General features: G+C 33.8%; 1 protein-coding gene across 1 annotated transcript in view; it reads right to left on the reverse strand.

Annotated features, from left to right (window-relative positions):
* Positions 1-27,720, reverse strand: part of LOC121030036 (protein eyes shut homolog) — a 482,117-nt gene that overhangs the window by 310,335 nt on the left and 144,062 nt on the right. The window contains exon 4 of the mRNA XM_040474598.1: positions 12,769-12,890. Coding sequence (XP_040330532.1) covers positions 12,769-12,890 — 122 coding nt within the window. The remainder of the gene's footprint in view (positions 1-12,768; positions 12,891-27,720) is intronic.

Here is a 27,720-nt window from a genome sequence, read left to right on the forward strand (position 1 = left end):
TAATAGTAAAAAATAGGCTTATAAAAATAAATTAAAAATAAAACAAAAAATAAAATAAAATAAAAATCAAGACTAAATAGGTAGAATATTTAGGCAATTATAAATTCTGATAAAATAAAGCATATGTTTTCCTCTGAAGAGAGATATTTTTTCATATAGAAGTCAAAGAAAAAAGGTACGCTTCACTCTAATGTGGGACACTGGGAAACATAATGTACTATATCTTCAAGTATGGCTTTGCTGGAGATAAAGAAATGTTCAAATGAACATTTCTTAAACTGATTCTGTATGCGCTTTGAAAGCATAAAGTAACATGGTAACTTTGTGCAAAAAAATTTTTTTTGACTAGCTCACTTAATGGGCTCTAGACATAGACCTAGGAGAAAAATCATGGAATGGATTTCTAACTTTTGTTTAGGCCTTTGCTATATATCAGCTGTCTCCTTACTTTGGAAACTACTGAATCCTGGCATTCATTTGAAATATCATCAAATTTTAATTATTTATTAATTTTAATTAATTATTAATTATATAATTAATATAATAATATTAAATATTTGAATGTTCTCATAAGCATCTAGGAATATGAAGGTGTGTTTTCATTATGTACCTTAGGTAACCTGCTAAAGATCTTATTTTCAGCGTAAAATGTCTGCATGTTTAATATTATAAGGTATATTCAGTAAATGTGCATATTGTCTTAAAGATGTCTTTTTTATATATTTTGAATGACAATATAGTGTCACTAAAACAATAGTTTTTAGAGAGTTCAGAATTACTTCTAATCAAAGCTACTTTGATATTTATGCTACTTTGAAGAAAATGCCCCTCTAAAAAGAAAAGAAATAACCATGAAGAAAACTAATACAGGTTTCCAATATACTAGAAAAAAATTGTCAATTTATCTGCATGATCAATTCATAGAGAATGAAACAATTTTGTATAATAAATATAGATATGCAAGTTTTCATCATTAACTTTATATTGAGACTCCTCAGTATAGGAAAAACCTAACATTGAACAGTTATTTTACCACTGAGAGGGAGAATAATCGCAGGTGGCAATCAGAAATAATGGAAAGTGTTGAGTTCTGGAGAGGTGCTAAATTCTATACTGCTTCTGTTAATAACATCTCATTGAAAAATCAGTTGAGTTATATAATTTTTGGTTTTCTCATGAATGAAAAAGGAATAATAACAATGTATCATATGGACATAGTTATAGTAAAAGGAAAATGAGTAATATTTATAAAAACCCTTTGTTAAAAAACAACATATAAATATATGTTTATTTTTTGTGCTTAAAAGAAATGTATTAGTGGTATTTGGAATAGTTTACTCAGAGATGATTATAAAAGCACAATATTTGAAAGTTCAATAAATAGTAGGAGGAAGGAGGGTAGAAATGAGCTATGAAGAGACAGAAAATTTTCTGCATTGATGGATATGCTCTATATGTTGATTTTGGTGGTATTTTACATGGGTAATTACAATGCAAAAACTCTTTTAATTGTGTATGTATGATATTTATATAATATTACATGTAAATTATGCTCTAATTAAAAAATAAAAAACTTAAAAACAATTGAGTAACTTATATAGAGGGTGTTTCTCTTAAAAGATTGCCCTGTCTACTCCATGGTGAAAAAAAGAAACAGTAGGAGAATATAGGCTATTTAGAAAAATGAGAAAAATGCAGGGGACTAGTGTACTTGATTATACTCTATTATTATTTTTCAGAACATGACTTGAAATTCTAATTAATGACCTATTCAAGGAAAAAAAAAGAAAATACAGATTTTGCATAAAGAAGACTAACATTTACATTCTTTCCCTTTTGGTACAATTGTTAACTATCTTTTTTCCATGGTTCAACAAAAAATAATTTATTAGCAAAACCCTTAATCCTTAATTTAACATTTTGCGCCCATCATAGTCATTACTCTTACAGGCAACATCACATCTGAAGCAAACAATGGTAGTTCTCAATTAATTTCTAATGAACCATTTCTGGGTGTTTTTGGATTGCTTTGCTTTTATTTTACATTTTTCTTCAATTTTATGATTTCTCTGGTTTTGAATAAAACAATTCAGCATTTAAATTTATTTTTTTTATTTTTTTATTTTTGTTTTATTTTTGAGAGAGAGGCAGATTTCGAACAGGAGAGTGACAGAGAGAGAGAGGGAGACATAATCTGAAACACGCTCCAGGCTCTGAGCTGTTAGTGCAGAGACTGATACAGGGCTTGAACTCACAGACTGCAAGATCATGTCCTGAGCGGAAGTCAGATGCCCAACCGACTGAGCCACCCAGGCACCCCGTCAACATTTTTTTAAAAAAAACAAATGTTAAAGACAAGCAAACAAACCCATTCTAAGACAATAATATTTTATTTTTTTTAATTTTATTTTACTTTACTTTTAACTTTACATTTTATTTTATTTTATTTATTTTATTTTATTTTATTGTATATTTTATGCTTATTTATTTTGAGAGGGAGAGTAGGGTAGGGGCAGAGAAAGAGAGAGAATCCCAAGCAGACTCCATGCTGTCAGTGCAGAGTCCGATGTGGGGCTTGAACTCACTAACTATAAGATCATGATGTGAACTGAAATCAACAGTCAGATGCTTAACCAGTTAACCGGCTAAGCCGACTGAGCCACCCAGGTGCCCTATGATATCATTTTTAATCTAGACTTTTATTAAGGTTTATATGAAATAATGAGATAACCTAATGCAAATACTTTCTCTAGCTATTGTTTTATATAATAAAAATAATCTTTAAATCTGTTCCTACACAGCTTTGCAAATAAAATTCAAGAGACTATATGTATATCTATGCTAAATTTTAAAATTCTGGGCGGTTATGGTTATATAAAATGTTTTAATATCTGTAGTCAGAATACATTAGGGTGTAATAATTTGCCTTGGGTCTTCCTAAGATCTTAAAGTGCTAACCCTCGGTACCTCAGATAGTGACCTGTTTTGGAAATCGAATTAAAGTGAGGTCATTAGAGTGGGCCTTAATTCAGTATGGCTGATGTCTTAGCAAAAAGAAGAAATGAACACAGAGACATGCACATAGAAAGAATGCCATGAGAAGATGAAGGCAGAGACTGTGGCGATACAACAGAAGGTAAGGAACACTAACTACCGGCCTAACAAACTAATAATACAAAGTGTATATGGGGGACTTTTTGAAAGTAGGAAACAACCAGGAACTTGATTTTTTCTGAAAAATAACATGGTGCCAAATAAAACTCTTTCCTCTTACCTTTCAAGCTAGCTTCAATGAATAAAAGAGTTCATTTATTCATTCAAAGATGGTTTTTGAATGTGATTTCACTTTATCACTATTTTCAAATAACATAATACCATGCCACATATAACCTAAGAGCCTTAACTACAAAATACAGTGATTTCCCTTCCCTTCCTTTGTACTATTGTTATCAGAAAGCAATTTTACTTAATCAGTGAATTCTAAAGCCTATTTGTAAAGTTATAATTGCTCATAAGATGTATTCATCTGTCACTTACTTACTCCTTGAGTTACTCTTTTTTGATGAAATTGGAACTATGTCAGTTTCTAACTTTTCCACTGAAAAAGAACTATTTAATCATTCATAAATTCATTGGAACTACAGTGATGGCTGCTCTCCCTTGGAAACTGAGGAGTAGGCAGTGACAATATATGTATGATTTTATATTAAAGGCAAGACCAGTGGCAATCATCTGAAATCATGAATTTGGAGTCACACAGACCTTGGTCTATTTAGGTTTGCACTTTTCTAACACAGTGATTTTGCTTATGCTACTGAAAATATCCAAGTCTTGGTTTTCTTATATTTAAAGCAGGCATATATAAAACCTCACTGAGAGATTTTATACAAACTAGAAGTGTATGGTACATAGAGTTTCATTAATTGCTCATGTGAATGTAATACTAAATCTGCTTATAAAATTAATTTGATAAAATCTGTCTAAATCTTAAAGATTGACACACTTTGATCCAGCATTTTCAATTCTAGGAATTTAATGTCCAAATATAGAAACATATGTGTGCAAAGAGGCACATGTAATTAATTTCCCCAAATAATAGTTTATACTGGAAAAAATTAAAAACTGCCACTGTGTTATATCCACAAAATAAAATATGGCATAGCTATCCAAAAAGAAGGTGAAAATCTACCTACCAACATATATTTTGTTCAAAAATCTAGTTTTTGTTTTGTTTTGATTTGATTTTTTGAGAGAAAGAGGGCATAAGCAGCGGAAAGAGAGAGAGGCAGGGAGAAGGAGAGGGAGAGGGAGAGGCAGAGTGGGGGGAGGGAGGGAGAGAGACAGAAAGAGAGAGAGAGAGAAAGGGAGAGAGAGAGAGAGAGAGAGAGAGAGAGAGAGAGAGAGAGAGAGAGAATGAATCCCAAGCGGGTTCCATGACCAGCGTGGAGCCCGACACAGGCTAGATCTGATGATTGTGAGATTATGACCTGAGCTGAAATCAAGAGTCTGACACTTAAATGACTGAGCCAGCCAGGTGCCCCCAAATTCTTTTTTTTTTTCATTACGGAAAAATCTTCCATCTGCTAAAGGCAGATATTGTATTGCCATTGCCTGGATTAAAATTCTGTTACAGTTTTACTTTTATATTAGTAATTATTTTACTTTTATATTAGCAGTTTGGGCTCCTTGCACAAAGTAAACAAAACAAAAACAAAATTTTTAAGAAGGAAAAAAAACCCAGATCTTTAGTAATATACAGACTTGTGTATTTTCACTCAATATGTTAAAAACACATTGATCAACATAGATTTTTATTTCTACTAATTAAATTTCAAAAAAAATTTAGTCATATCCATTCAAAAATTTTTAAACATATCCTTATAAGAAGCATGAAAAGTTCTAATACATAGTGTTACATAATTTAAGGCATCTAGGATGCATTTGCACAAATTATAAACTGAGAAAAAGAAAAAAAAATCATATGGTCAACTGGGAACAAACCTTCATGTTGTCTCAAAGTCTACTTTGTAGTGTCCATAAGAAAAACAGGCCAAAGCATCAACACGGATGCCAATTACACAGACAGCAAAGGAGCCAGATGCTGTTGGCAAAACATGTTCCAGAGTGTGGCATCTGGGTCCAATAACTGCCATACAGAGCCCCATCTGTAGCTAAAGCTGTTGACTCTGCTTTGGGGGAAGAAAAATCAGAAATAAAGAAGGCAGTTAAATTCTAAACCATGCCAGGAATAGCAGAAGGCAGGTTGCAGTCAGCATTCAAATTACATCTCTAGCCCATTTTGCTTTTTAATGTCTTGAAACTGTGTAAACACTAAACTATGTTAACTCCAGTTGTTTAGAGATGAGCACACGTAGGTAGTTCAGTAACTCAGAACACACAAATCACCTAAGGGATTCGATATTCTGGCAAATACTCATCTTCATAACATTTTTCTTCTCAAGGGATATAAGCATATAGTCAATGAAATGCAATTTTCATTTGACCTATTAAAAATATTTGCTATGTTAAGCACTCATTACGGTACACAATGTGAATTCCTTCAAAAGCATGAAATTTAAGCATCTTCCTTGCAATTTCTGTTAAGTTTTCTCTGGACTGACTCTTCATAAAATGAAGTAAGATATTCATTGTATCTTTTACTGAGAGCCCTGAAATTTTTGTTCAGTGGAAATTTGTGAGAAAGCTTCAAAGAGCACTAAACTCTAACTAAATTCTTCCTTAGTTACAAAGAATAATGTAATCTCTTTTTAATGTTCTTCATTTGCTCTACACATGAATATATAAAATGAAACGAGTTGATATCAATATGATCCCACAGATTCATCATTTATAAAATACTGCTCTAGTTTTATTCATACATATAGTTTGAAAACAAGATCAATGTTGGGAATAATAAAAGCTAATGATATTAAAGAGTTTAATATACATCAATAAATGAGCTAAATACTTTGTATACAGAATTGTATTTAATTAACATAACTCTGTGAATTATAACTATAATTATTCACAATTTCTAGATTAAAAAAAAACTTAGGGGTATAAATAAAATTCCTTAACCCAATTCACACTAATCTTTAAGGATAGGACTTGATATCCTATATCTAGATAGTGCAACTCTAGAATCCATGCTATCTCTGTCCCTGTCTCTGTCTTCTCTTTGTCCCATATAAATAATGTAAAATGTAATTTGGTATAATTACTTGAGTAATCGTAGATGAAAGACTTCTGAATATCTACTCTTCCATACAAGAAACAAAAACACTGGCAATAACATCAAATCAACTCTCTCAGAACTCTATAAATGAACTAAAAGACTTGCAAAAATCTGAGTGTTTCTACAAGAAAAATGGTTGACTCTCATAAACCTAGTCAGCTTTGTGTGGTTACGTCCAGTATTCCCATCCCCTTTCCCCAGCTCTTCAATAGACTTGAAAACCAACAGCACTGCAATTATGGCATCTGTGAAATCAGCAGCCTAACAGCCACTGAAGGGCATTACAGGTTTAGAGCTCACCCAAAAGATCCTTCCCAGGAATGTCACTGTTTCATTGGTCTGGTAATGGAAAAGTTCCATTTTCAGGAATAGAATTTATTTGATCTGACTCAAAACTTACTCTTTTCAAAAAGTCCTTATAAAGGGAATTTATTAATAACAGTCAGTGGTAATTGCCTAATATTGCAGCTACTTGTAATGATGATTCCGGTTAAGGCTAAGAGGCTGACCAATATACTTAAAGGTAAAAGTGGTGAATGAGATGTTCATGGAGGTCTTTGAAAAGGTAAACCTATTCTTGGGAAATGAAAGTGTGGACAGGACTAAGAAACACATGAAAAGACCTTAATCTCTTATCTCTGACTGACCTTGAGCCTCCGTGAAAGCAGATACTGGAGAGTAAGACAGAACTGGAAAATGCCTGGCTGAGTGTTGACTGCATACCTCAACATATACACACAGAGTCCCTCAGTAAAGCTAGAAGACTTACTAGTTTGAGGAAATATAAAAAAATTCTCTGCTAACTCATTCATTGACTGCTACATTAGCCAAGCTGAGACTTGAATAGCCACACGTGACAAAATAATTTATAAATTTAACTCTTTTGGAAAAATCACGAAACAACAGCAAAAACAAAAAATAAATACAACAAAAAATGCTGTAACAACTCTGAAGAAGCAGGATGTGATTTACAGATTTGCCAATTTAAAAGGTTAAGTGTTCATAAAAAAATGATGAGTCATACAGAGAAAGAAAAGTATGACCCATTTATAGGAATAAAGCAACCAGTAGAAACTATCCCTGAAGAAGCCTCAATATTGGATTTACTTAACACAGATATTAAATTAGCCAAAATAACTGTGATCAAAGAAAAGTTGAAGCCATATCTAAATGATTAAGGAATGTATGAGATTGATGTTTTGTCTAACTGAGAATATAACAGATATCAATTATAAACAAGAACACAATAGAAATTCTGGAGTTAAAAGTATAAAAAATGAAATTAAAAAAATTATGAGAGGGGCACATCACCATATTTAAGTTGGTATAAGAAGGAAGCAGTGAATTTGAAGTTATTCAATTAAGATTATTGATCCTGGCGATCAGGAGGAAAAATGAAGAGCCTCAGATACCTGTGGGACACCTTAAGAACATTCACATACACATGTGAGAGTTTTAGAACCAGAAGAGAGCGAGAGAAAAAAGACATATAAACTATTTTAAGATATAAAGGCACAAACTTTCTAAATTTGATGAAAATTATTAATCCACACCCCCATGAAGATCAATGAACTCCAGGGAAAATAAACTTAAAGACATATAATGCTAATCACATGATAGTCAACCCTCAAAAGACAGAGAGAATTTTGGCAGCATCAAGAGAAAATGATTCATTACGCACAAGGGATCCTCAATAAGATTAACAGTTGACTTATCAGAAACCATGCAGTCCAGATGTACTTCAAATGCTGAAAGAAAAAGACTGTAAACCAATAATTCTATACCTCTTAAAGCTATCCTTTAAATTAAAGGAGAAATTAAGACATTCCCAGATAAAACAGAACAGAAAATTCATCAATAGCAGATCTGCTCTTTAAGAAATAGTAAAGAGAATCATTTAGGCTAAGATGAAAAGATACTAGACAGTAATTTCAATTCACACACAAAAATACAGAGCACTGGTGATGGTAACTATATAGGCAAGTATAAAAACAGTATAAATGTATTTTTGCTTATCCTCTTTTTGTTTCCTATCTGATTTAAAAAACAGTACATAAAATATACTATAACATTGTGTTGATGGGCTTATAATCAATAAAAGCCTGAAGGATGTGGGAAGGAATAACGCTATAGTGAAGCAAAGTTTTTGTATACTATTGAAATTAAGTCAGTATTAACACTACGGAGACTGTTTTAAGTGAAGAAGTTAATTGTGATCTATAGGACAACTACTAAGAAACTATGTACAAATGCAAAGTAAAAAATACAAAGAAATTAAAGTGTAATACCAGAAAAAGAAGTAATGCAAGAGTAGCCAATAATGGAGAAAGAGGAACAGCACCAACAACAAAAATATAACATATTAAAAAAAAGAAACTACACATATAAACTTTATTTCATTAGTAATGTTAAATGTAACCTAAGGAGACATTCCAATAAGGGTAGAGATTGACAGAGTGGATTTTTAAAAACAGTCAAATTATATCCTATCCATAAAAGACAAGCTTTATATTCAAAGTCACAAATAGGTTAAAACTAAAAAGTCAGAAAATATACACTATGCCATCAATAATAAACAAAGGGCTGAGGCAGCTATACTAATATCAGGCAAAATACACTTTAAGACAAAAAAATGTTACTCAAGACAAAGAAGGACATTTTATAAATATTTAAATCCATCAGTAAGATCTAACAATTAGATCCTAGAGCCTTAAGATCTAACTTAGGTAAATGAAGCAAAATATGGCAGATTAAATGGATAAACAATATTAAATTAGCCAATAACAGATAAACAATAACAATTGCAAACTTTAACTCTATAATAGAACAAAGTCGCAGAAGATATAGGATATAGAAGACTTGATTAAGATATAAACCAGCTAGGCCTAAAAGACTCCTATAGAACATTCCAGCTAAAGTGGAATCCACACTTTTTTCAAGTACTTATAGAATATATGTTAGGTTATAATATATGCCTCAGTAAATTTTAAAAGATTTAACTCACACAAAATAAGTTTTCTTACCACAATAAAAGTAGAAATCAAGATCAAGAGAAATCTAGGGAATTCACAAATAAGTGAAAATTTAACAAAACCAGTGAGCCAAAGAATAAGTCACATGGGAAATTAGGAAATTATTTTGAGAGACACAAAACGTCAAAAAATATGAGATATAATGATACCAATGCTTAGAGTGAAATTTACAGCTGTAAACCCTGTATTAAAAAAGAACAGAGAACTCAATTCAATGATGGAACCATTCACCTTAAAACTAGAAAACGAAGAGAAAACCAAACCCCAAATGGATAATCTATCAAAATCTGAGGAATGATAAAATGTATGAGTTTGTGTTAAGTGGCAATGTATTCTGATACATTTATAAATTTAAGTCATTAAGAGTTCACAATTAGTGGTGTCAAAGTTATCTAGAAAGGGGCGCCTGGGTGGCGCAGTCGGTTAAGCGTCCGACTTCAGCCAGGTCACGATCTCGCGGTCCGTGAGTTCGAGCCCCGCGTCGGGCTCTGGGCTGATGGCTCGGAGCCTGGAGCCTGTTTCCGATTCTGTGTCTCCCTCTCTCTCTGCCCCTCCCCCGTTCATGCTCTGTCTCTCTCTGTCCCAAAAATAAATAAACGTTGAAAAAACAAACAAACAAAAAAACCCAACCAAACAAAAAAAAGTTATCTAGAAAGACTGATTGTCTCATGAATATTAAAATGTATTTTAATTAAGCCTCATAAACTTTGTTGCTTGTTCTGTTTTAGATCTTCAAGATGTCTATCTTAAACAGCAAATAGCAATTATCTAAATAAAAGTATTATCGTGTTGGATAATTAATATTTATTCTCACTCTGGTATTTTGGACAAATAGGTGGACAAACATAAGTCACAGATTTCATATAAATACACACATACATATACATTTTTTTCTGCACGTCTATATGATAATGTATTTTGGGAATGAGAAAGCAAAAACTAACATCCAGGGTACCCAGGAGCTGGTCAGGCACTATAAGCAGGTTTACAGGTAGATCTTGGTGTTCTCCTGGTGAACATTTCAACAGACAATTTCACAGAACATCAAAATGAGACATAGTTACTCCACTACCCTGATTAATCATTACAAAGACAAGCCTACCCCACAATCATATCTAAATGGTGACAAAAACTTGAACACCATCTAAACCACAGGAATGGCCAAGCATTCTCCTATCATGGTTGATATAAATGGTTGCTGTCTCTATAAATTTTAGCTTTCACTCTGTCCAGTCTTCATTTCTTCTAGGTAAGATTTATTATGAATGTAGGTAATTCTTCCCACTTCCTGACAGTCTCCTTATCCAGGCCAAAGGCCCACTTTTGTAAACCCTCTTCAAATTTATATTTCACAAACTCAAACCTGTAAGTCCTTCCAGCATCCTTTTACTGAGATGCTACATGGATTTAAATGGTGTGTGTTCTCCCTTATGGCAATGAGTTATAAACCCAACTTTTTCAACCACAGGTATGTTCCTGCTGGTGTTTGTCTGGAGGTGATTGACAGTAAGTACACACATACACAAATGTGTAAACAAATTATCGTTAGGAATTACATAAAAAGCTAAATGCTAAAAAGTATATATCAGAATTTTGATACATATATGTGTTTATATATATATGTATATATAGTATATCATAACTTGTAGGTTATAATAAAAAGAATAATTTAAGAAAAGTAAAATAAGCATAGAAACTATGAGAAGTTTTTCTTTCCTAGTTCAACAAAAGTTGATTGTTTCTCCTACTATATAGATGGAAAGCCAGTTAATATTAATTTATGATGATATGTCAATTTTAAAAATTGATAATGTCACAAAAAGTAGCTCTGGTTTTTTACATTTTTACATATTTTAAACTAGTGTCAACTGATACCATTGTGAGTTTTTCTACATTAATAAAATTGTTACTTTTTTCTCTTACTGTCATTGAAATATAAATCAAACTATTGCCAGATTATTTCAGAATTGCCTTTAAAGGAAATGAACTGCCAATTGTTTTTTTATTTTTTTTTATTTTTTTTTTCAACGTTTATTTATTTTTGGGACAGAGAGAGACAGAGCATGAACGGGGGAGGGGCAGAGAGAGAGAGGGAGACACAGAATCGGAAACAGGCTCCAGGCTCTGAGCCATCAGCCCAGAGCCCGACGCGGGGCTCGAACTCACGGACTGCGAGATGGTGACCTGGCTGAAGTCGGACACTTAACCGACTGCGCCACCCAGGCGCCCCTAAACTGCCTATTGTTGATCACTCTGGATCTTATGTCCCATTTCAGTCACCAAAAATGAGGAATAGTGTACAAGTTATTTAAAATTTTTTTTAACATTTATTTATTTTTGAGACAGAGACAGAGCATGAACAGGGAAGGTCAGAGAAAGAGGGAGACACAGAATCCGAAACAGGCTCCAGGCTCTGAGCTGGCAGCACAGAGCCCGACGCAGGGCTCGAACCCAAGGACCGTGAGAACATGACCTGAGCCGAAGTCGGACGCTTAACTGACTGAGCCACCCAGGCGCCCCAGTACAAGTTATTTTAGAGGACACTCTGAAATCATTTTGATTTTTCCCTGAGAAAATGATCACCTAAATATATTTATATTCAATTAATCTGATTCTGTGACAAGAAGAAAATCATTCCAGTTACACTAAACCTGGTTTTGCTTGAGAGACCTAGTGTATAGTTCTCTACACTCTACACCTTAAGAAGTTAAAGGATAAAAGCTATTTTTTACCAATATTGATCTGGTTACTAAATGTTTCAAATCATAGTAATAACTACTCAGAATTTCTACTTAGAGCTTCTTCAGATTTCTCATCTAAAACTAATACAATTGGATTATGGGATATGTGGAGTAATTAATGTAAAATTCATCAATAATTTGACTAAAGTAATCCAAATTCATGATAATCTCTGGGTAATAAACTGAAAGTTTTAATTCAGTAGACCCATTAACAAGTCATTTGTGGCACCCATTTTGCACGGAGGGATCCAAAACAACATTGAGATGACAAAGGCATGTTTTGAAGAAGTGAAGGCATTTGTAACAAGTGTCAGATTTGGACACTGCATTTCCAAGTTTAATATTATTTACGACTTTTGACACAAATTTCAAATGAATGTTGACGCTATCTTGTCAGAAAATGGCTGTTCATCTTGAGATCATTTTTTTTTTAATTTTTTTTTTTCAACGTTTATTTATTTTTGGGACAGAGAGAGACAGAGCATGAACGGAGGAGGGGCAGAGAGAGAGGGAGACACAGAATCGGAAACAGGCTCCAGGTTCTGAGCCATCAGCCCAGAGCCTGACGCGGGGCTCGAACTCACGGACCGCGAGATCGTGACCTGGCTGAAGTCGGACGCTTAACCGACTGCACCACCCAGGCGCCCCGAGATCATTTTTTTAATTAATGGATGCAAAGTGAAAATAATCTCTGGAATTATCCCAAAGACAAGAACACTCCAAGTGATTTCATGAAGAAAATTATAAACACATTACTCACCGATAGCTATTGTAAAGGTCAGTACAGGTGGAATTATTCTTACAAGGATTCATTTTGCAGTCATTGGATTCTTGTTCACAAAAACTTCCTTCCCAACCAGCTAAGCACACACACTGGTAACTCTATGGGAATATGAAAATCATATAACCTTTAGGTTATTTCTTGCTATTAAGCCTATAATCCAGTTATTACACTTGGCTATGTTGATCTATGTCAATTTATAACTATTTCAATTTTTATAGAATGTCAATACTTCCCCAGAATTACTTTTACCACAGTTTAAAAGCTATGTGAACAGTATTTGTATCAAATTCAATAAAAATAAATATATATTATGCTCACACAGAACTATTGGTTTTGTTAAATATCTTAATATAAACATAATGTATTAGTAATAAGGTAAGTATGTAAAACTAACTAAATATACAACTAAGCAACTAGCTCACTCATTTAAAAATATATAACTATATTATGTATTTACTGTACTATTTATAAATAATCTATGTCAGTACACTATTGTTGGTCGATTGAAATTGAAAAACTTTGAATATCATTTTGCTAAGAGATAGAGTAGTCCTATAACAATATTCAAAATACTAAAAGTAAAACTGGTTTTCTAGGATTGGAAAAACAAACAAAATTACCATGGGACAATAATTTAAAATATTAAAAATACTTTCAAAGAACAGGACTCTTGTTAAACAAAAACAGAATTTGGGCTCTTTAGAGATTCTAAATTTATAATAATGAAAAATACTAAAATCAATGTTAGTTGTTCTCTTGATCTTCACTGTTCAATACAGGAGCCACTAGCCCCATGTGGTTACAGAGCATTGCAATGTGGCTGGCCTCAAATGAAATGTACTATAAGTACGAAATACAAATTGAATTTTCAAGAAATGTAAAATAACTAATAATTTTATTACTTACATACTATAATCATAATAATGTGCACATAGAGTTAAAACATATTAACATTAATTTCACCTGCTTCCTTTAGCCTTTTTTAATGTGGCTTCTAGAAAACTTAAAACACACACACACACACACACACACACACAGTCTCATTACTTTTCTCTTAGACAGAGCTATGGTAGCTAATTATGGCCACTTAGTTTTTCTACTTGCAAATAGAGTTAAGAAGTCTACATAGTTACATCTACCAGAAAAGGAGCTCTCTGAAACTCAAGAACTTGTTCTATAATACACATTCCAGCTTCTTGAAGAGGTCTGGCACCTCACAGATGCTTAATACATGTTGGTTGAACATATGAGAAAGAATAAATATGACAGGAAAAGTAACATGAAAACTGAAGTAACCCACATGGATTTCAAAAGGATTCTAATGTTTGCTAGAGGTACATAGCAAATTTCTTTTGAACGTTACAATCAAACAACAATCAAACAAGCATAAATTCATGCTCCATGTATTTGCATTTAGGTTACAATAATTTGAATGCCACTGAATATTTTGTTTTGGGTTATTAGGGTCAATTGGTTTGCTATGGCTTGAGAGCACTGGGTTTTATTCCTGACATATGTGTTAATTCTCCAGCATACTCATTAATAGTACTCCTGGTTAGCTGGATTTTGGCAGTAATTTTCTCATGCATTGTGGCCCCCACATTGTTAACATTCTCAATGATTTTGGGTATATATGGAGTTTTCACTTAATGTAGTTAGCTCATTTTTTCTTCCCTTTTTTGACAGCATTAAAAAAAGAATTCCTTGAAAATTGATGTAGTGAGTATATTGATTTGAAAGGCAATTCTATAGAAAGCAAGACAAGCGTCTGCTGTAGGTACATCGGAGAAACTACCCAACTCAGTGACGGAAATTAAGGTAGAGTGGTATGGATAACACGTGCATGAAATCTGTGGGACAAATGAGGTGCCCTGTTCATTTTCTAAGAGGTATGAATCATTTCTGTAAAGACAAAAGCACAGGTTTACTGCTGGTTTTTCTTTTGATATCACAGTAATAATTTGAAACTAATTTTGTAATTGAGTCAAAAACCAATCAAATATCTTTCCCATTAAAGATATATGTTCCATAAAAGCTAATAATTATCAGTGGTCTTGACGATTTAATAATTAGAAGAAAATTATCATCAATGTAATGGTATAATTATCATTAAAGTGTCAGGTACTACAGCAATGATCTAATCATATATGATATAATCTGTACATAGAGGAAACATAAAAAATGAGAGAAATAGATTTTTTAAATATTTAATATTAAAAATATACATTATTAAGGAAGCAGAAATTAATATTAACTAGAAATAACACAGAGTTCAGGTATTTCTATTAATCTGTTGCATACTTAGTTCAGAAGCATTTTTCTGAATTTGGACACTGTTACTACAAAACACTTTCTCATTCAACATTGCAAAATTAATAATTCCAGCAATTTTAAATAGCACTTAATAGTGAAATACTATTTTTAAACCATATTGTCTTGGCATTAAATAAATAATAATGTTTTGAACTGGTTTTGCTGAGGAAGGAAATTTATTTAAAGATGTTTACTAAAATGAATAAATGTATGAGGGGTGCCTGGGTGGCTCAGTCAGTTAAGCATCAGGCTTTGGCTCAGGTCATGATCTCATGGTTCGTGGGTTCAAGCCCTGCATCAAGCTCTGTGCTGACAGCTCAGAGTCTGAAGCCTGCTTTGGATGTTGTGTCTCCCTCTCTCTGCTCCTCCCCCACTCACACTCTGTCTCTCTCTCTCTCTCTCTCTCTCTCAAAAATAAACATTAAAAAATATTTTTAAAGAAGAAAAAAGTTTGTATGGTTTATGAAGTTGGAGCCACATCATTTTTATCACTTAATACAAAGTATTAGGTAGACATTATCCTTCCAGACAAAACATTTTTTTGTAGTTTTAAAATACACCAGTAAGAAGGATAAAGGGAAGACAGTAACATATTAGAAGACGATATGTATCTAGCATAGTGAACAATACAACCCGTGAGACAAAAGACAAAGTGGTCCAGTTTGGTAGGTATAATAACTATATATCAAATATATATATCAAATATATGTGTATAATATATTACAATAGTGACTTTCCATACTAGGGCATTTACCTATTTAAATTCAGGTAAATAGAAAGGGAGAAGACAAAATGACAGAGCAGCATGGAAGTTTTTTTGTGTGTCTCACATCCATGAAATATAGCCAGATCAACATTAAAACATACTGAAAACCTAGAAAACTGATTTGAGTATTAATGCAACAATCTGCACAACCTGAACCACAGAACTCAGTAGGTACATAGCGTGGAGAGATGAACTGGGGGAGAAAGAGGGCAGGGAGCTGTTTTTGCTTGCAGAGAGAGGACGGAGATGGGGTTAGAGTACAGGAAAAGACAGCTTGCTTGTATCTGTGTTGATTAAGTTCCTGGCTGTCGTTTCTTCCTGCTTTTTCTTTTGGAGTGAATTCTTTCATTTCATCATTTTGAAGGAAGAAAAAGAATTAATAAAGTAAAAAAAAATAAAATTAAAAAATTAAAAACAACACACACACATACACACACACACAAAAGCAGCTGGACAAAAAGTGGAAAAGTGGAAACAGCCGCAGGGACTGAACAAAAAAGGGAGAAAGGAGAAATGAGAGGGTTTAAATTCCATTATGAATCTATAAACAGAGGGAGCACAGAGTCTGAAACTCCTCAACTTGATACCTGACAGTGCTCTGGTGGGAAGGGCAAATTCCCAGGAGCAAAGTGAGGTCCAGGCAGTCCTTGGGCCACACGGGGAGAGTTGGTTCTCCTGCTGGGAGGACATTTGGTAGAGGCTGTGCAGCCACCTCACAGGAAAGGTCCCAGCAAACCCCAGGAAACAAACACATTCACTGGCACTGGAACAAGGATGTTATGAATGGGCTAACCAAGAAATTAAAGAGGAAATTAAAAAGTACATGGAAGCCAATGAAAATGATAACACCATAGCCCAAAACCTCGGGGATGCAGCAAAGGCAGTCATAAGTGGGAAGTATATAGCAATCCAGGCCTTCCTAAAGAAGAAAGAAAGGTCTCAGATATACAACCTAATCTTACACCTTAAACAGCTGGAAAAGAACAGCAAATAAAACCCCAAACTAGCAGAAGATAGGAAATAATAAAGACTAGAGCAGCAATCAATGTTATCCAAACCAAAAAAAAACCTAGCAGAACACATCAGTGAAACCAGGAGCTGGTTCTTTTTTTTTTTTAATTTTTTTAAAATGTTTATTCATTTTTTGACAGAGAGAGACAGAGCATGAGCGGGGAGGAGCAGAAAGAGAGGGAGACACAGAATCCAAAGCAGGCTCCAGGCTATGAGTTGTCAGCGCAGGGCCTGACGTGGGGCTCAAACTCACAGACAGTGAGATCATGACCTGAGCTGAAGTCGGATGCTCAACCGACTGAGCCACCCAGGCACCCATGGTTCTTTGAAAGAATTAACAAAATTGATAAACCCCTAGCCAGTTTGATCAAAAAGAAAAAGGAACGGACCTAAATAAATGAAATCAAGAATGAAAGAGGAGAGATCACAACCAACACTGAAGAAATACAAACAATAATAAAATACTATGGGCAATTATACACCAGTAAAATGGACAATCTGGAAGAAATGGACAAATTCTTAGAAACACATAAACTACCAAAACTGAAACAGCAAGAAATAGATGCATAACCAGTAAAGAAATCAAATTAGTAATAAAAAAATCTCCCAAAAACAAGAGTCCAGGGCCAGATGGATTTCCAGGGGAATTCTACAAAACATTTGAAGAAGAGTTAACACCTTTTCTCTTGAAGCTGTTCCAAAAAAATAAAAATGAAAGGAAAACTTCCAACTCTCTGTGAAGCCAGCATTACCTTGATTCCAAAATCGGACAAAAGACCTCACTAAAAAGGAGAACTATACACCAATTTCCCTGATGAACATGGGTGCAAAAAAAACTCAACAAGATATTAGCCAACTGGCCCCAACAATACATTAAAAAAATTATTCACCACGACCAATTGGGATTTATACCTGGGATGCAGAGCTGGTTCAATATCCACAAAAGAATTAACATGATTCATCACATCAATAAAAGAAAGGACAAGAACCATATGATCCTCTCAATAGATGCAGAGAAAGCATTTGACAAAATACAGCAACCTTTCTTGATAAACACCCTCAAGAAAGTAGGGAGAGAAGGAGTATACCTTGAGATCATAAAAGCCATATATGAAAGACCCACTGCTAATATCATCCTCAATGGGGAAAAACTGACAACTTTCCCCCTAAGGTCAGGAACAAAACAGGGATGTCCACACTCGTCACTGTTATTCAACATAGTATTGGAAGTCTTAGCCTCTGCAATTAGACAACATAAAGAAATAAAAGGCATCCAAATCAGCTAGAAGGAGGTCAACCTTTCACTCTTGGCAGATGACATGATACTCTATATGGAAAACCCTAAAGATTTCACCAAAAATCTGCTAGAACTGATCCATGAATTCAGCAAAGTTTCAGGATATAAAATCAACGCACAGAAATCAGCTGCATTCCTATACGCCAACATAAAGCAACAGAAAGAGAACTCAAGGAATTGATCCCATTTACAATTGCACCAAAAACCATAAAATACCTAGGAATAAATCTAACCAAAGAGGTGAAATAAATAAATAAATAAATAATAAATAAATAAATAAATAAAATAAAATAAATAATAAATAAATAAATAAATAAATAAATAAATAATAAGAAATAAATAAAAGCTGAATACAGTAAAAAAAAAATCACGTAAATAGGAGCTAAGCAGAAAGAAGTAGTTGGAGTTTGCCACAATCTCCCTGAAATGGAAAGAAAATATTGGTATTCAGTTTTGTCAAGGACATATGTCCCTGAAAAGAAGAGCAAAGTGAGCCCAAACTTTGATGAATAGTCTTTTGGAGGCACTTTGTCCCCAATGCAAGCCAAAAGTAGCCAAAGTGAACAACAAAGATTTAGTCATCTTATAGTGCAGGGAAGCTAGAGGCAGGAGTATGGGCCTGAAAGATGGAATGGTCCTGCTAAAAACTCCCGGCTTTCATTTGACACCTCAGAGGGCCACTATCTAAAAGGAAGGGCACACCAGCAAAAATCCCAGCTCAGATCATGCTAAAACTCCATTCAATGACAGTGAGGTTATGTATCCATATTCTATTTGTCTGCCAGGGAAAATTAAGTGGTCTTTGGAGAAAGTTAACATTAGAACTTTTCAGTGTTTGATAAAGAGTGGTATTTGATAAAAAAATAAATAAAGGAATGCTGATGGTCAAAACTCAAGAGAAAAACAGTAAAAATAGCCTCTCCAGATATTGTGCTTATTAGACATTTTAAAATAACTGATTAATATGCTCAAAAATATACAAGGTAAGATACAGAATTCCACTAGCAACTTTATATAATAGATTTATATAGGAATAATGCACATATAATGCACAATAATGCATATATAGAGTTAATAGGAACAATGCACATTTGAATATAATAATAATTGAGGTCCGCCTGGGTGGCTCAGTCAGTTAAGCATCCGACTTTGGCTCAGGTCATGATCTCAACGTTCATGAGTTTGAGCCCTGTGTGGGGCTCTGTGCTGACAGCTCAGAGCCTGAAGCATTCTTAGAATTCTGTGTCTCCCTTATCTCTGGCCCTCTCTCTTTCTTAAAAATAAAATAAGCATTTAAAAATAAAAAAAAATGAAAATAATAAGTGAAATTTAATAATTTAATCCATTATTTTAATATCAGAATTTTAGCAGAGAGGATTAAACATCCAGGTTGAGGTACATAAATTAAAAAGGATAGAGAAGGCAAAAAGGAAACAGAAAATATGGGAAATAATATGAAGAATTAATATGTTTAATTGTATTACGAAAAAAGAGGAGTGGGAGAGATTAAATCAAAGCACTATTTGAAAAATTACTGAGAATTGTTTAAAAATAGCAAAGAAAGTAACCACTGATTTAGAAAGCTCTCCAGACCTACATTGGATGAGTACAAAGAAAACTCTTCCAGGGAATATGAAAGATGGAGTATAAATTTTAAAAGCAGCCAAAGAACAAAGACACATTATCTTCAAAGAGCCAAGACTGACACCTCACTTCCCGGTAGTGGAAGCAAGAACCCAGTAACCAATTTTCGTATGGAGTGAAAGAAAGTAACTACCACCCTAAAAGTCTATGCCCAGTAATAATTACCCTTTCAGGGAAAGAAGAATAAACACATTTTTAGAAAACCCAACACCTGAGAATTTACTATAGTGTTTAAGGTTGTGGGGATTTGGTGACAGCTGGGATTTCAACTAAGCTTCATGAATTATCATTATATAATCATAAGCATATTATTTAATCTCAAGGAACATCAGAAATAATAGTAACTGGGGTGCCTGGGTGGCTTAGTCAGTTAAGCATTCTACTTCTGCTCAGGTCATGATCTCACAGTTTGTGGCTATGAGCCTCACATCAGGCTCTGTGCTGACAGCACAGAATCTACTTTAGATCCTCTGTCTCCCCGCCCCCATCCCTCCCCTAATTCTTCTCTCCCTCTTCTTCTCTTTCTCTCTCAGATAAATAAATAAACAAACAACAACAACAACAAAACTTAAAAAAAAAAAGGAAAGAATGCTATGTGATAAGATAAGAGTGTGAAGATTAAATGAATACCTAGTATAGAACTTCTTGTGATATCTGGCTTAAAATAGTATACCAGAGAATTTTAACTAAAATGTTCTTTTATCCAGTGACCTATTCACGTAGTCTGAGCTACTCCTCAGACTCTGATTCATGCTGCTTTGACATTCTTCAGCCTGGAAAACCTTTGCTCACTCCCCCAGCCCCAACTTTCCAAAATGTTGCATTACATCCGAATCTTGATCATTTCTTCTGGTATACTTTCCTCGCTCACAACTACTATTTTATTTTTATCCTTTACAGTAGTTTTAAAGTACATAAGTTATTCATATACACATTATGTTTTCCATTTAGTACTTATGATATTTAAAAATATTTTATTGCGTTTTTCTCTAATGTAAAATATAAATTATAAAAAGGCAGAGACTTAATATTTTTTTCAGTTTTCATCAGTTATTTGGAATACTGTCATATTTGACTAAAAGAATGAATATTAGAAAATAAAATATATATGACATTAATTGGTAATAATATAGTCATAGACAATATTTTATTTACGAAGTTTCTAGATATTAAATCATCTCATTTTCCTAGCAAGAAAAAAAGTCTATTTTAGATTACATTTAAATAACCTTTTAAATAAACATTCAACTAAAAACAAGTTCTACAAATAAGGATTAATAATCCCAATAAAAGAAAAATGGGATTAGTTCCATTATGAACAGTGTTTACATATTGAGATAATTATATTTGATTCAAACCTAGCCACAAAATTCATCTTACAAAATAGGTCCTGTGTGAAATTTCCTTTTAGATTCCTGAAAATTTATGGGGCGCCTGGGTGGTGCAGTCGGTTAAGCGTCCGACTTCAGCCGGGTCACGATCTCGCGGTCCGTGAGTTCGAGCCCCGCGTCGGGCTCTGGGCTGATGGCTCGGAGCCTGGAGCCTGTTTCCGATTCTGTGTCTCCCTCTCTCTCTGCCCCTCCCCCGTTCATGCTCTGTCTCTCTCTGTCCCAAAAATAAATAAACGTTGAAAAAAAAAATTTAGATTCCTGAAAATTTATATATACACCAAAGAATAAAAATAACAAAATTTTCAAATTGTGGTCTCTTTTGACTCATTATTCATATCTAGGCAGAAGAACAAAGATGTCTTTTTTCTTTAATAAAATTTCTAAAAATGAAGTAAAATTCATAATATATCCGTCCTTCTAAGAATAATGAGCTCTGCCTGTTGACTTAAAGTCTGTTTCCTTTTCATGTTATTTTTAGTATTCATTTTAATCTATAAAGACTTACAAAATTGGCTATAGACACAGATTCCTAAATACTGGATATAATGATACTCAGGTCTAGATATAATACAGTAATATTTATTTTTAAAAGCAAACAAAACTATGTTAATATGATTTCTTTCAACCACAGAAAGTGATTTATTTTGGCACTTTAAATCTAAAGTGAAATAATATGTATTATTCTGACAGAAAGTTAATGGAATATTTAAAAACAATTTCTGTGAAAAGTTATAAATGCTGAATTTGATTGAACATATTTTGAAACAAGGTAATGAAAATACATGCTAAATTGAGTGGTAGTTTTAAGGCAGAACTGTTTTAGAGAACACAGTTTCTTTAATTTGGGAAAATGTAATCTATGAAGAGAATGAAAAGCCATGTGTTAGATGTGGATGTGGATAGGGCATAAATCAAACTATATTGAACTTTAAAAACAGTTTCTAAAGGAAATATAAACCTGTAAGAAAATTAGTCATCATTTTCATGTAAAGATTTTTTTGTTAGTAACAGGAAAAGCAGATAAGTATTTTGTTCCTATTCTAAATGAAGAAATGATTTTAAGTGCAAATTTCTACTTTCATTACAATTAGTTCTCTTTCATTACAATTACTTCATTATAATTTAGTTCTCTTATTGAATGTCCTACCTTCATAAACTATTGGCAATCCTTTCCAAAAGGTTTCCTTACCTTTAACATTGCCTTCCCTTTTTTACCTTCCTTCCTTCCTTCCTTCCTTCCTTCCTTCCTTCCTTCCTTCCTTCCTTCCTTCCTCGTTTCCTTCCTTTTTTTTAGAATTTAGGGGCACCTGGGTAGCTCAGTCGGTTAAACATCTGACTTAGGCACAAGTCATAACCTTATGGTTCATGGTCATTATCACACTGTTTGTGGGTTCGAGCCCCTCCTTGGGCTCTGCTGACAGCTCAGAGCCTGGAGCCTGCTTTGGATTCTGTGTCTCCCTCTCTCTGACACCCCCCCACACACTCATGTTCTGTCTGTCTCTCTCAAAAATAAATAAACTTAAAAAAATAAAAATAAATAAAATAAATCAAGTTTAAAAGTAGACTCAAAGGGCTTAGGCTACCAGTATCAGAATTTTATTCTTTACTGATAATATAGCTACCATGAGAAAATAATTCATCTGCCATCAGACACATTTCCAATATCATGAATACTGCTTTCCATATTGACTCAATTTGACAACTGGCAATACAGTCTTATTACCCAAAGCTTTATCCCCAGGACATATATAATATTACAGAATACAAAACTGTAATCTTCTGAGAGACCATCACAAACATAAAGATGCCAGAATATGAATGCAATTCTGCTACAGATAGTGAGGATGTTTGGGACAATTACTTTGTGGTCTGAAAGTCAAATGACAAAGATAATGCAAGTGCACCATAAACCAAAAATTCACTTTTTTACCCCCGTCAGGCTCTTTCTAAAATATTTCACAGAAAGATAATATATAGCTCCTTTTCTTATGCTCCATTTTCTGGCACATTAGAAAGCCCACAAAATTTTACATCTCTTATTGTTCAAAGCTGTGTTAAACATTAGATTATTTGGTCCAGTGGTTTTGAAAATTTTGTTAATTTTAAGAAAGAAACCTTCATACAAACATAATTTCCTAGGGAGTGAAAGGAAATAAAGCAACTTAAAGCAGATCCGCTCTGACTAAAGCAAGGGAAGGAAGCCCCAAGCTTTTCCCATTTAGCTGTCTTAGACACCCTCTTCCTTCCCCATCTGCCCCTTAGGACATCATTAACACAGAGTCTCAAATCACAGAGTAAAAACACTGATCCATCCGCCCTATTTCATTTTATAATGAAGAAACAGAACTCATGGATGTTAAATTAACTGCTCAAGCTGCTATAACTAGCTGATGGAAATACTGAATTAGAACTCATGTCTCTTGACTCCCTGTCCAATATTTCCAAATGCAGCTTAAAAAAATCAATTTGAAACATCTGGTAAATTAGTAAATTCAGAACTATATTTCTTGAAATGTACCTTCAAGACAGACTGAGAATTTTTTTTTCTAATTTTTTGAGAGAGAGACAGAGAGAGAGAGAAAGCACAAGGGGGTGAGAGGGGCAGAGGAAGAGAGAGAGCAAGAATCTTAAGCAGGCTCTATGCTCAGTGCAGAGCTTGACACAGAGGCTCAGTCCTACAACTCTGGGATCATGATCTGAGAAGAAATCAAGAGTCAAAAACTCAACCAACTGAGTCACCCAGGTGCCCTGACAACCTGAGAATTTTAAGGTAATCTTCAAATCATGTACATTGAATAATCCTGTTACATGAATTCCTATAATCTTCTTTTCTCTGTATATCAGAAAGTTACTAGATCATCTAGTTGACACCACCATGATGCCATGCGAACAGCAGTGACCAATAATTGTTATCCTTACTCTAATAGAGATGACAAAGGAGAAAGCCCTGGTAATAACATTATAACTGATATTAACTGGTTTATAACTGGTATTGAATATATGAATCTTAAACTGTGCAAGTGTGGACTAAAGGCAGCTTCCCTGACTGCAGGTTATTTTCAGGTTACTCATCCGCAATGCTCATCCTCGCTGAACTTGATAGCGAGCAGAGAGTAAAAATCATTGCTTTGATAGAAGGAAGCAGTCATGGCATATTTGCAGTCTCAGGATATATGTAAACCATATATCAGGCAAACTTTTTAGTATGTCTAAAGTTTTCAAACCACAAGTATGGAACTCAGATCACACACAGCGACTGCAAAGAAAATGAGCATCTAAAAAATTAGAAAAGTAAGATAGTTTTTCTCACAGTAGCAGTAGAAGCAAGTACCAAACAAATAATGCTGTATTTCCATATTGTTTTAGATAATTTCCAGTACTGCCTTACATTAGATCATATTATAATTTAGTGAAGTGAAATAATAAGATAATGAACATGAGACATTATAAAGATATTTTGAACACATTTTTCAAGCTATTTGGATTGTTTTATGTTTTGTAAAACTTTGGCTCTTGACAATATTTTTAACTTATTAGGATTTTTATATAAGTTTTATAAGATTAGGTAGAGGTTTTCTTTAGTTTTAAACAAAAAGCATTTATGTGCAACATTATTATGTATATTTATATATATTTCACAGAATTATAGATACATCAACATATATGACAGATGCATATATATCATAAATTCTACATTATATACATATAATTGAATTTAATGCCATCTGAATATGCCAGCTTATTTTCAGAGTTAAACCTTCAACAAATACCACATATTATAGTGTTTCTGTATTTTTCCCTTTTTAAAACATAATTATTTCCTAGCAATTGCCAAGAGAAATTCTAGCACATCACACTTAGAAAAGCACTGATTAGAGAGTTGGAATGTAAACTGGCTTGTCTCTCATGACCTTAACAATTTGAACGCTTTGTATATCTATAGGTTACAGTTCCTTGACAGAAGGACCATTTTGTCTTAAGGGTAATCATCATGGTTTTATCGCAGGCTGAAAAGCCACCTTTGCAGTAGAAATCATAGTAAGGGTGGAAAAAGAACTCAGCCACAGGTGTTGTAATGGAGAAAGCAGGGGGCATGAAGGGCTAGGATGGGGTAACAATGCTTAGAAAAGAGTGAACTACAGTTTCAAATATCCTTCTAATCCAATAATGATTCCAAAAAGCAAATATGTTATTGTCAAATTTAATTAATTTTGAAACAAGCATTTTGGAATTTAATGTTATTGATTTAATCACTACTCCTCCCTCTCCTCAGGATAATTAGACATAGGCATTCCTTTCTTTCTTTCCTTCTCCTTTTTCTTTCCTCTCCTCCTTCCCTCCCTTCTTTCTTTCCTTCCTTCCTTCCTTCCTTCCTTCCTTCCTCCCTCCCTCCCTCCCTCCCTCCCTCCCTCCTTTGGAGTCAGGAAATGAAGGCTATTCATTCTATCCACAAGTAAATAATTTCTACATATATTAAACCACCTATGTTATTAAATTAATGTGAATGAGTAATATACCCAGGAGGAGGAATCAGGATATTTTATTCTGTTCTAGAATACTGCTACATATAGGCTATTGAGCCACTCACCTAACTTGGTCACTACTGGTCTTAATTTTTAAATGAATAAAATTAAACTAGGTGATTTTAACCATCTTCTTCTTTCTTAAAGTGATCATATTCTTTTTTTTTTTAATTTTTTTAATTTTTTTATTTATTTTTGAGAAGAGAGAGACAGAGCATGAGCAGGGGAGGGGCAGAGAGAGAGGGAGACACAGAATCTGAAGCAGGCTCCAGGCTCCAAGCTGTCAGCACAGAGCCTGACGCGGGGCTGGAACTCACGGACCGTAAGATCATGACCTGAGCCGAAGTCGGAAGCCCAACCGACCGAGCCACCCAGGCGCCCCAAAGTGATCATATTCTTAATGCTTTATTTATATTACCTAGAAAAGCCAGGTATTAACAAGAATGGTCTCTCTATTGTGCTTTCCCACCAGCTGTCTGAAACACTCCTAGTGATTTGTTAATTCCTGTTTAACAAAATTATGCTCTGAAATGACAGCTGGAGAAACAGTAAGTGGTTTATAACTTACAGATTTTTTTCTTAGAAGAGACACTGCTAAAGTTTGTCTTTTGTTTCCAAATCCTCACACAGGCTCATGAAGCAAAATATATTTTTAAAACACAGATAAAAATGTCTTATTATATCACAATAATTAATATTTATTCACCAAGAACATAAGAGAAATTACTCTTAATGTGTTTTAATTGAAAAAAAATCAATAGTTATTGTCATATATAAAAAGGAAGCAGAATCCTTACGGCTAAATTTTGACTTGTGATTTGAAGTTTACAAATAGCTTTCCATATAATTTCCTTTATCCTGTTACTATAAATTCTTTTAAGAGGAAATTTCTAAGTATGAATAATCTACTTTGATTACTTTATTTTATTACTAAAATTACTTTATTTTGTGAGTATGTGACATACAGAATCCTTAGTCTATAATCATGTATTATGAAATTATTTTTTTGAAAAATAATGTAAAAAGTTAAGCAATTAATTTAAAATTTTAATACAAAATAATTTTGGAATAATTTTTCACAGCACCTTCTTAAATTATTATCAATGATTTCTTCACTGATATAGATCCCAGGTGACCTAATGTAGATTTTCATATACCTTTCTCTTTTCCAATATATCTTTCACATAATTAAATGCTTACTTTGACAAGCATTTTAATCTACAAATCTAAATCTGTCCCCGGAAACATTGATGTCACAAAATATATTCATGTCCTCTCACATTTCACATTTCTCAACTAATCATTCAGAATATAGCCCTGTAAAGCCAACTTTCCCAAAGAAACATTCTGCTGTTGGTCAACAGTGTTGTATGTATTTGTTGTTGTAAGTTATCAATTATTCAAAGATATTTTGGCATGGGGGCGCCTGGGTGGCTCAGTCGGTTAAGCGTCCGACTTCAGCCAGGTCACGATCTCGTGGTCAGTGGGTTCAAGCCCCGCGTCAGGCTCTGGGCTGATGGCTCAGAGCCTGGAGCCTGCTTCCGATTCTGTGACTCCCTCTCTCTCTCTGCCCCTCCCCCCTTCATGATCTGTCTCTCTCTGTCCCAAAAATAAATAAACGTTGGGAAAAAAAATTAAAAATAAAAATAAAAAGATATTTTGGCATGAATGAGAGAAGTCCCATTGTGATCACCTGATGTGAGTGAACAAGAATAGTACATGAGGATCAATTACCCTCTCCCATACTGCTAATTCATATATATAAAAGACATAAATGTATACAAATAAAAATTCCTGTTTAAAATACTCAACGGGTACATGGGAGCTACACTGGTCACCCCTGAGGCAACCACAATCTAGCAATGATACTAAAAAGATTCATGCCTCTTTGTTAGAGTGGTACAAGTCCAAAAGGAATTTATAAGATGTTTTCACATATTGTTTTCATTTTATTATGTTTTTTAACCTCACCCCATTCTCCAT

Source organism: Herpailurus yagouaroundi, unplaced genomic scaffold (assembly GCF_014898765.1).
Source record: "Herpailurus yagouaroundi ecotype Mexico unplaced genomic scaffold, PumYag 139, whole genome shotgun sequence".
NCBI lineage: Eukaryota > Metazoa > Chordata > Mammalia > Carnivora > Felidae > Herpailurus > Herpailurus yagouaroundi.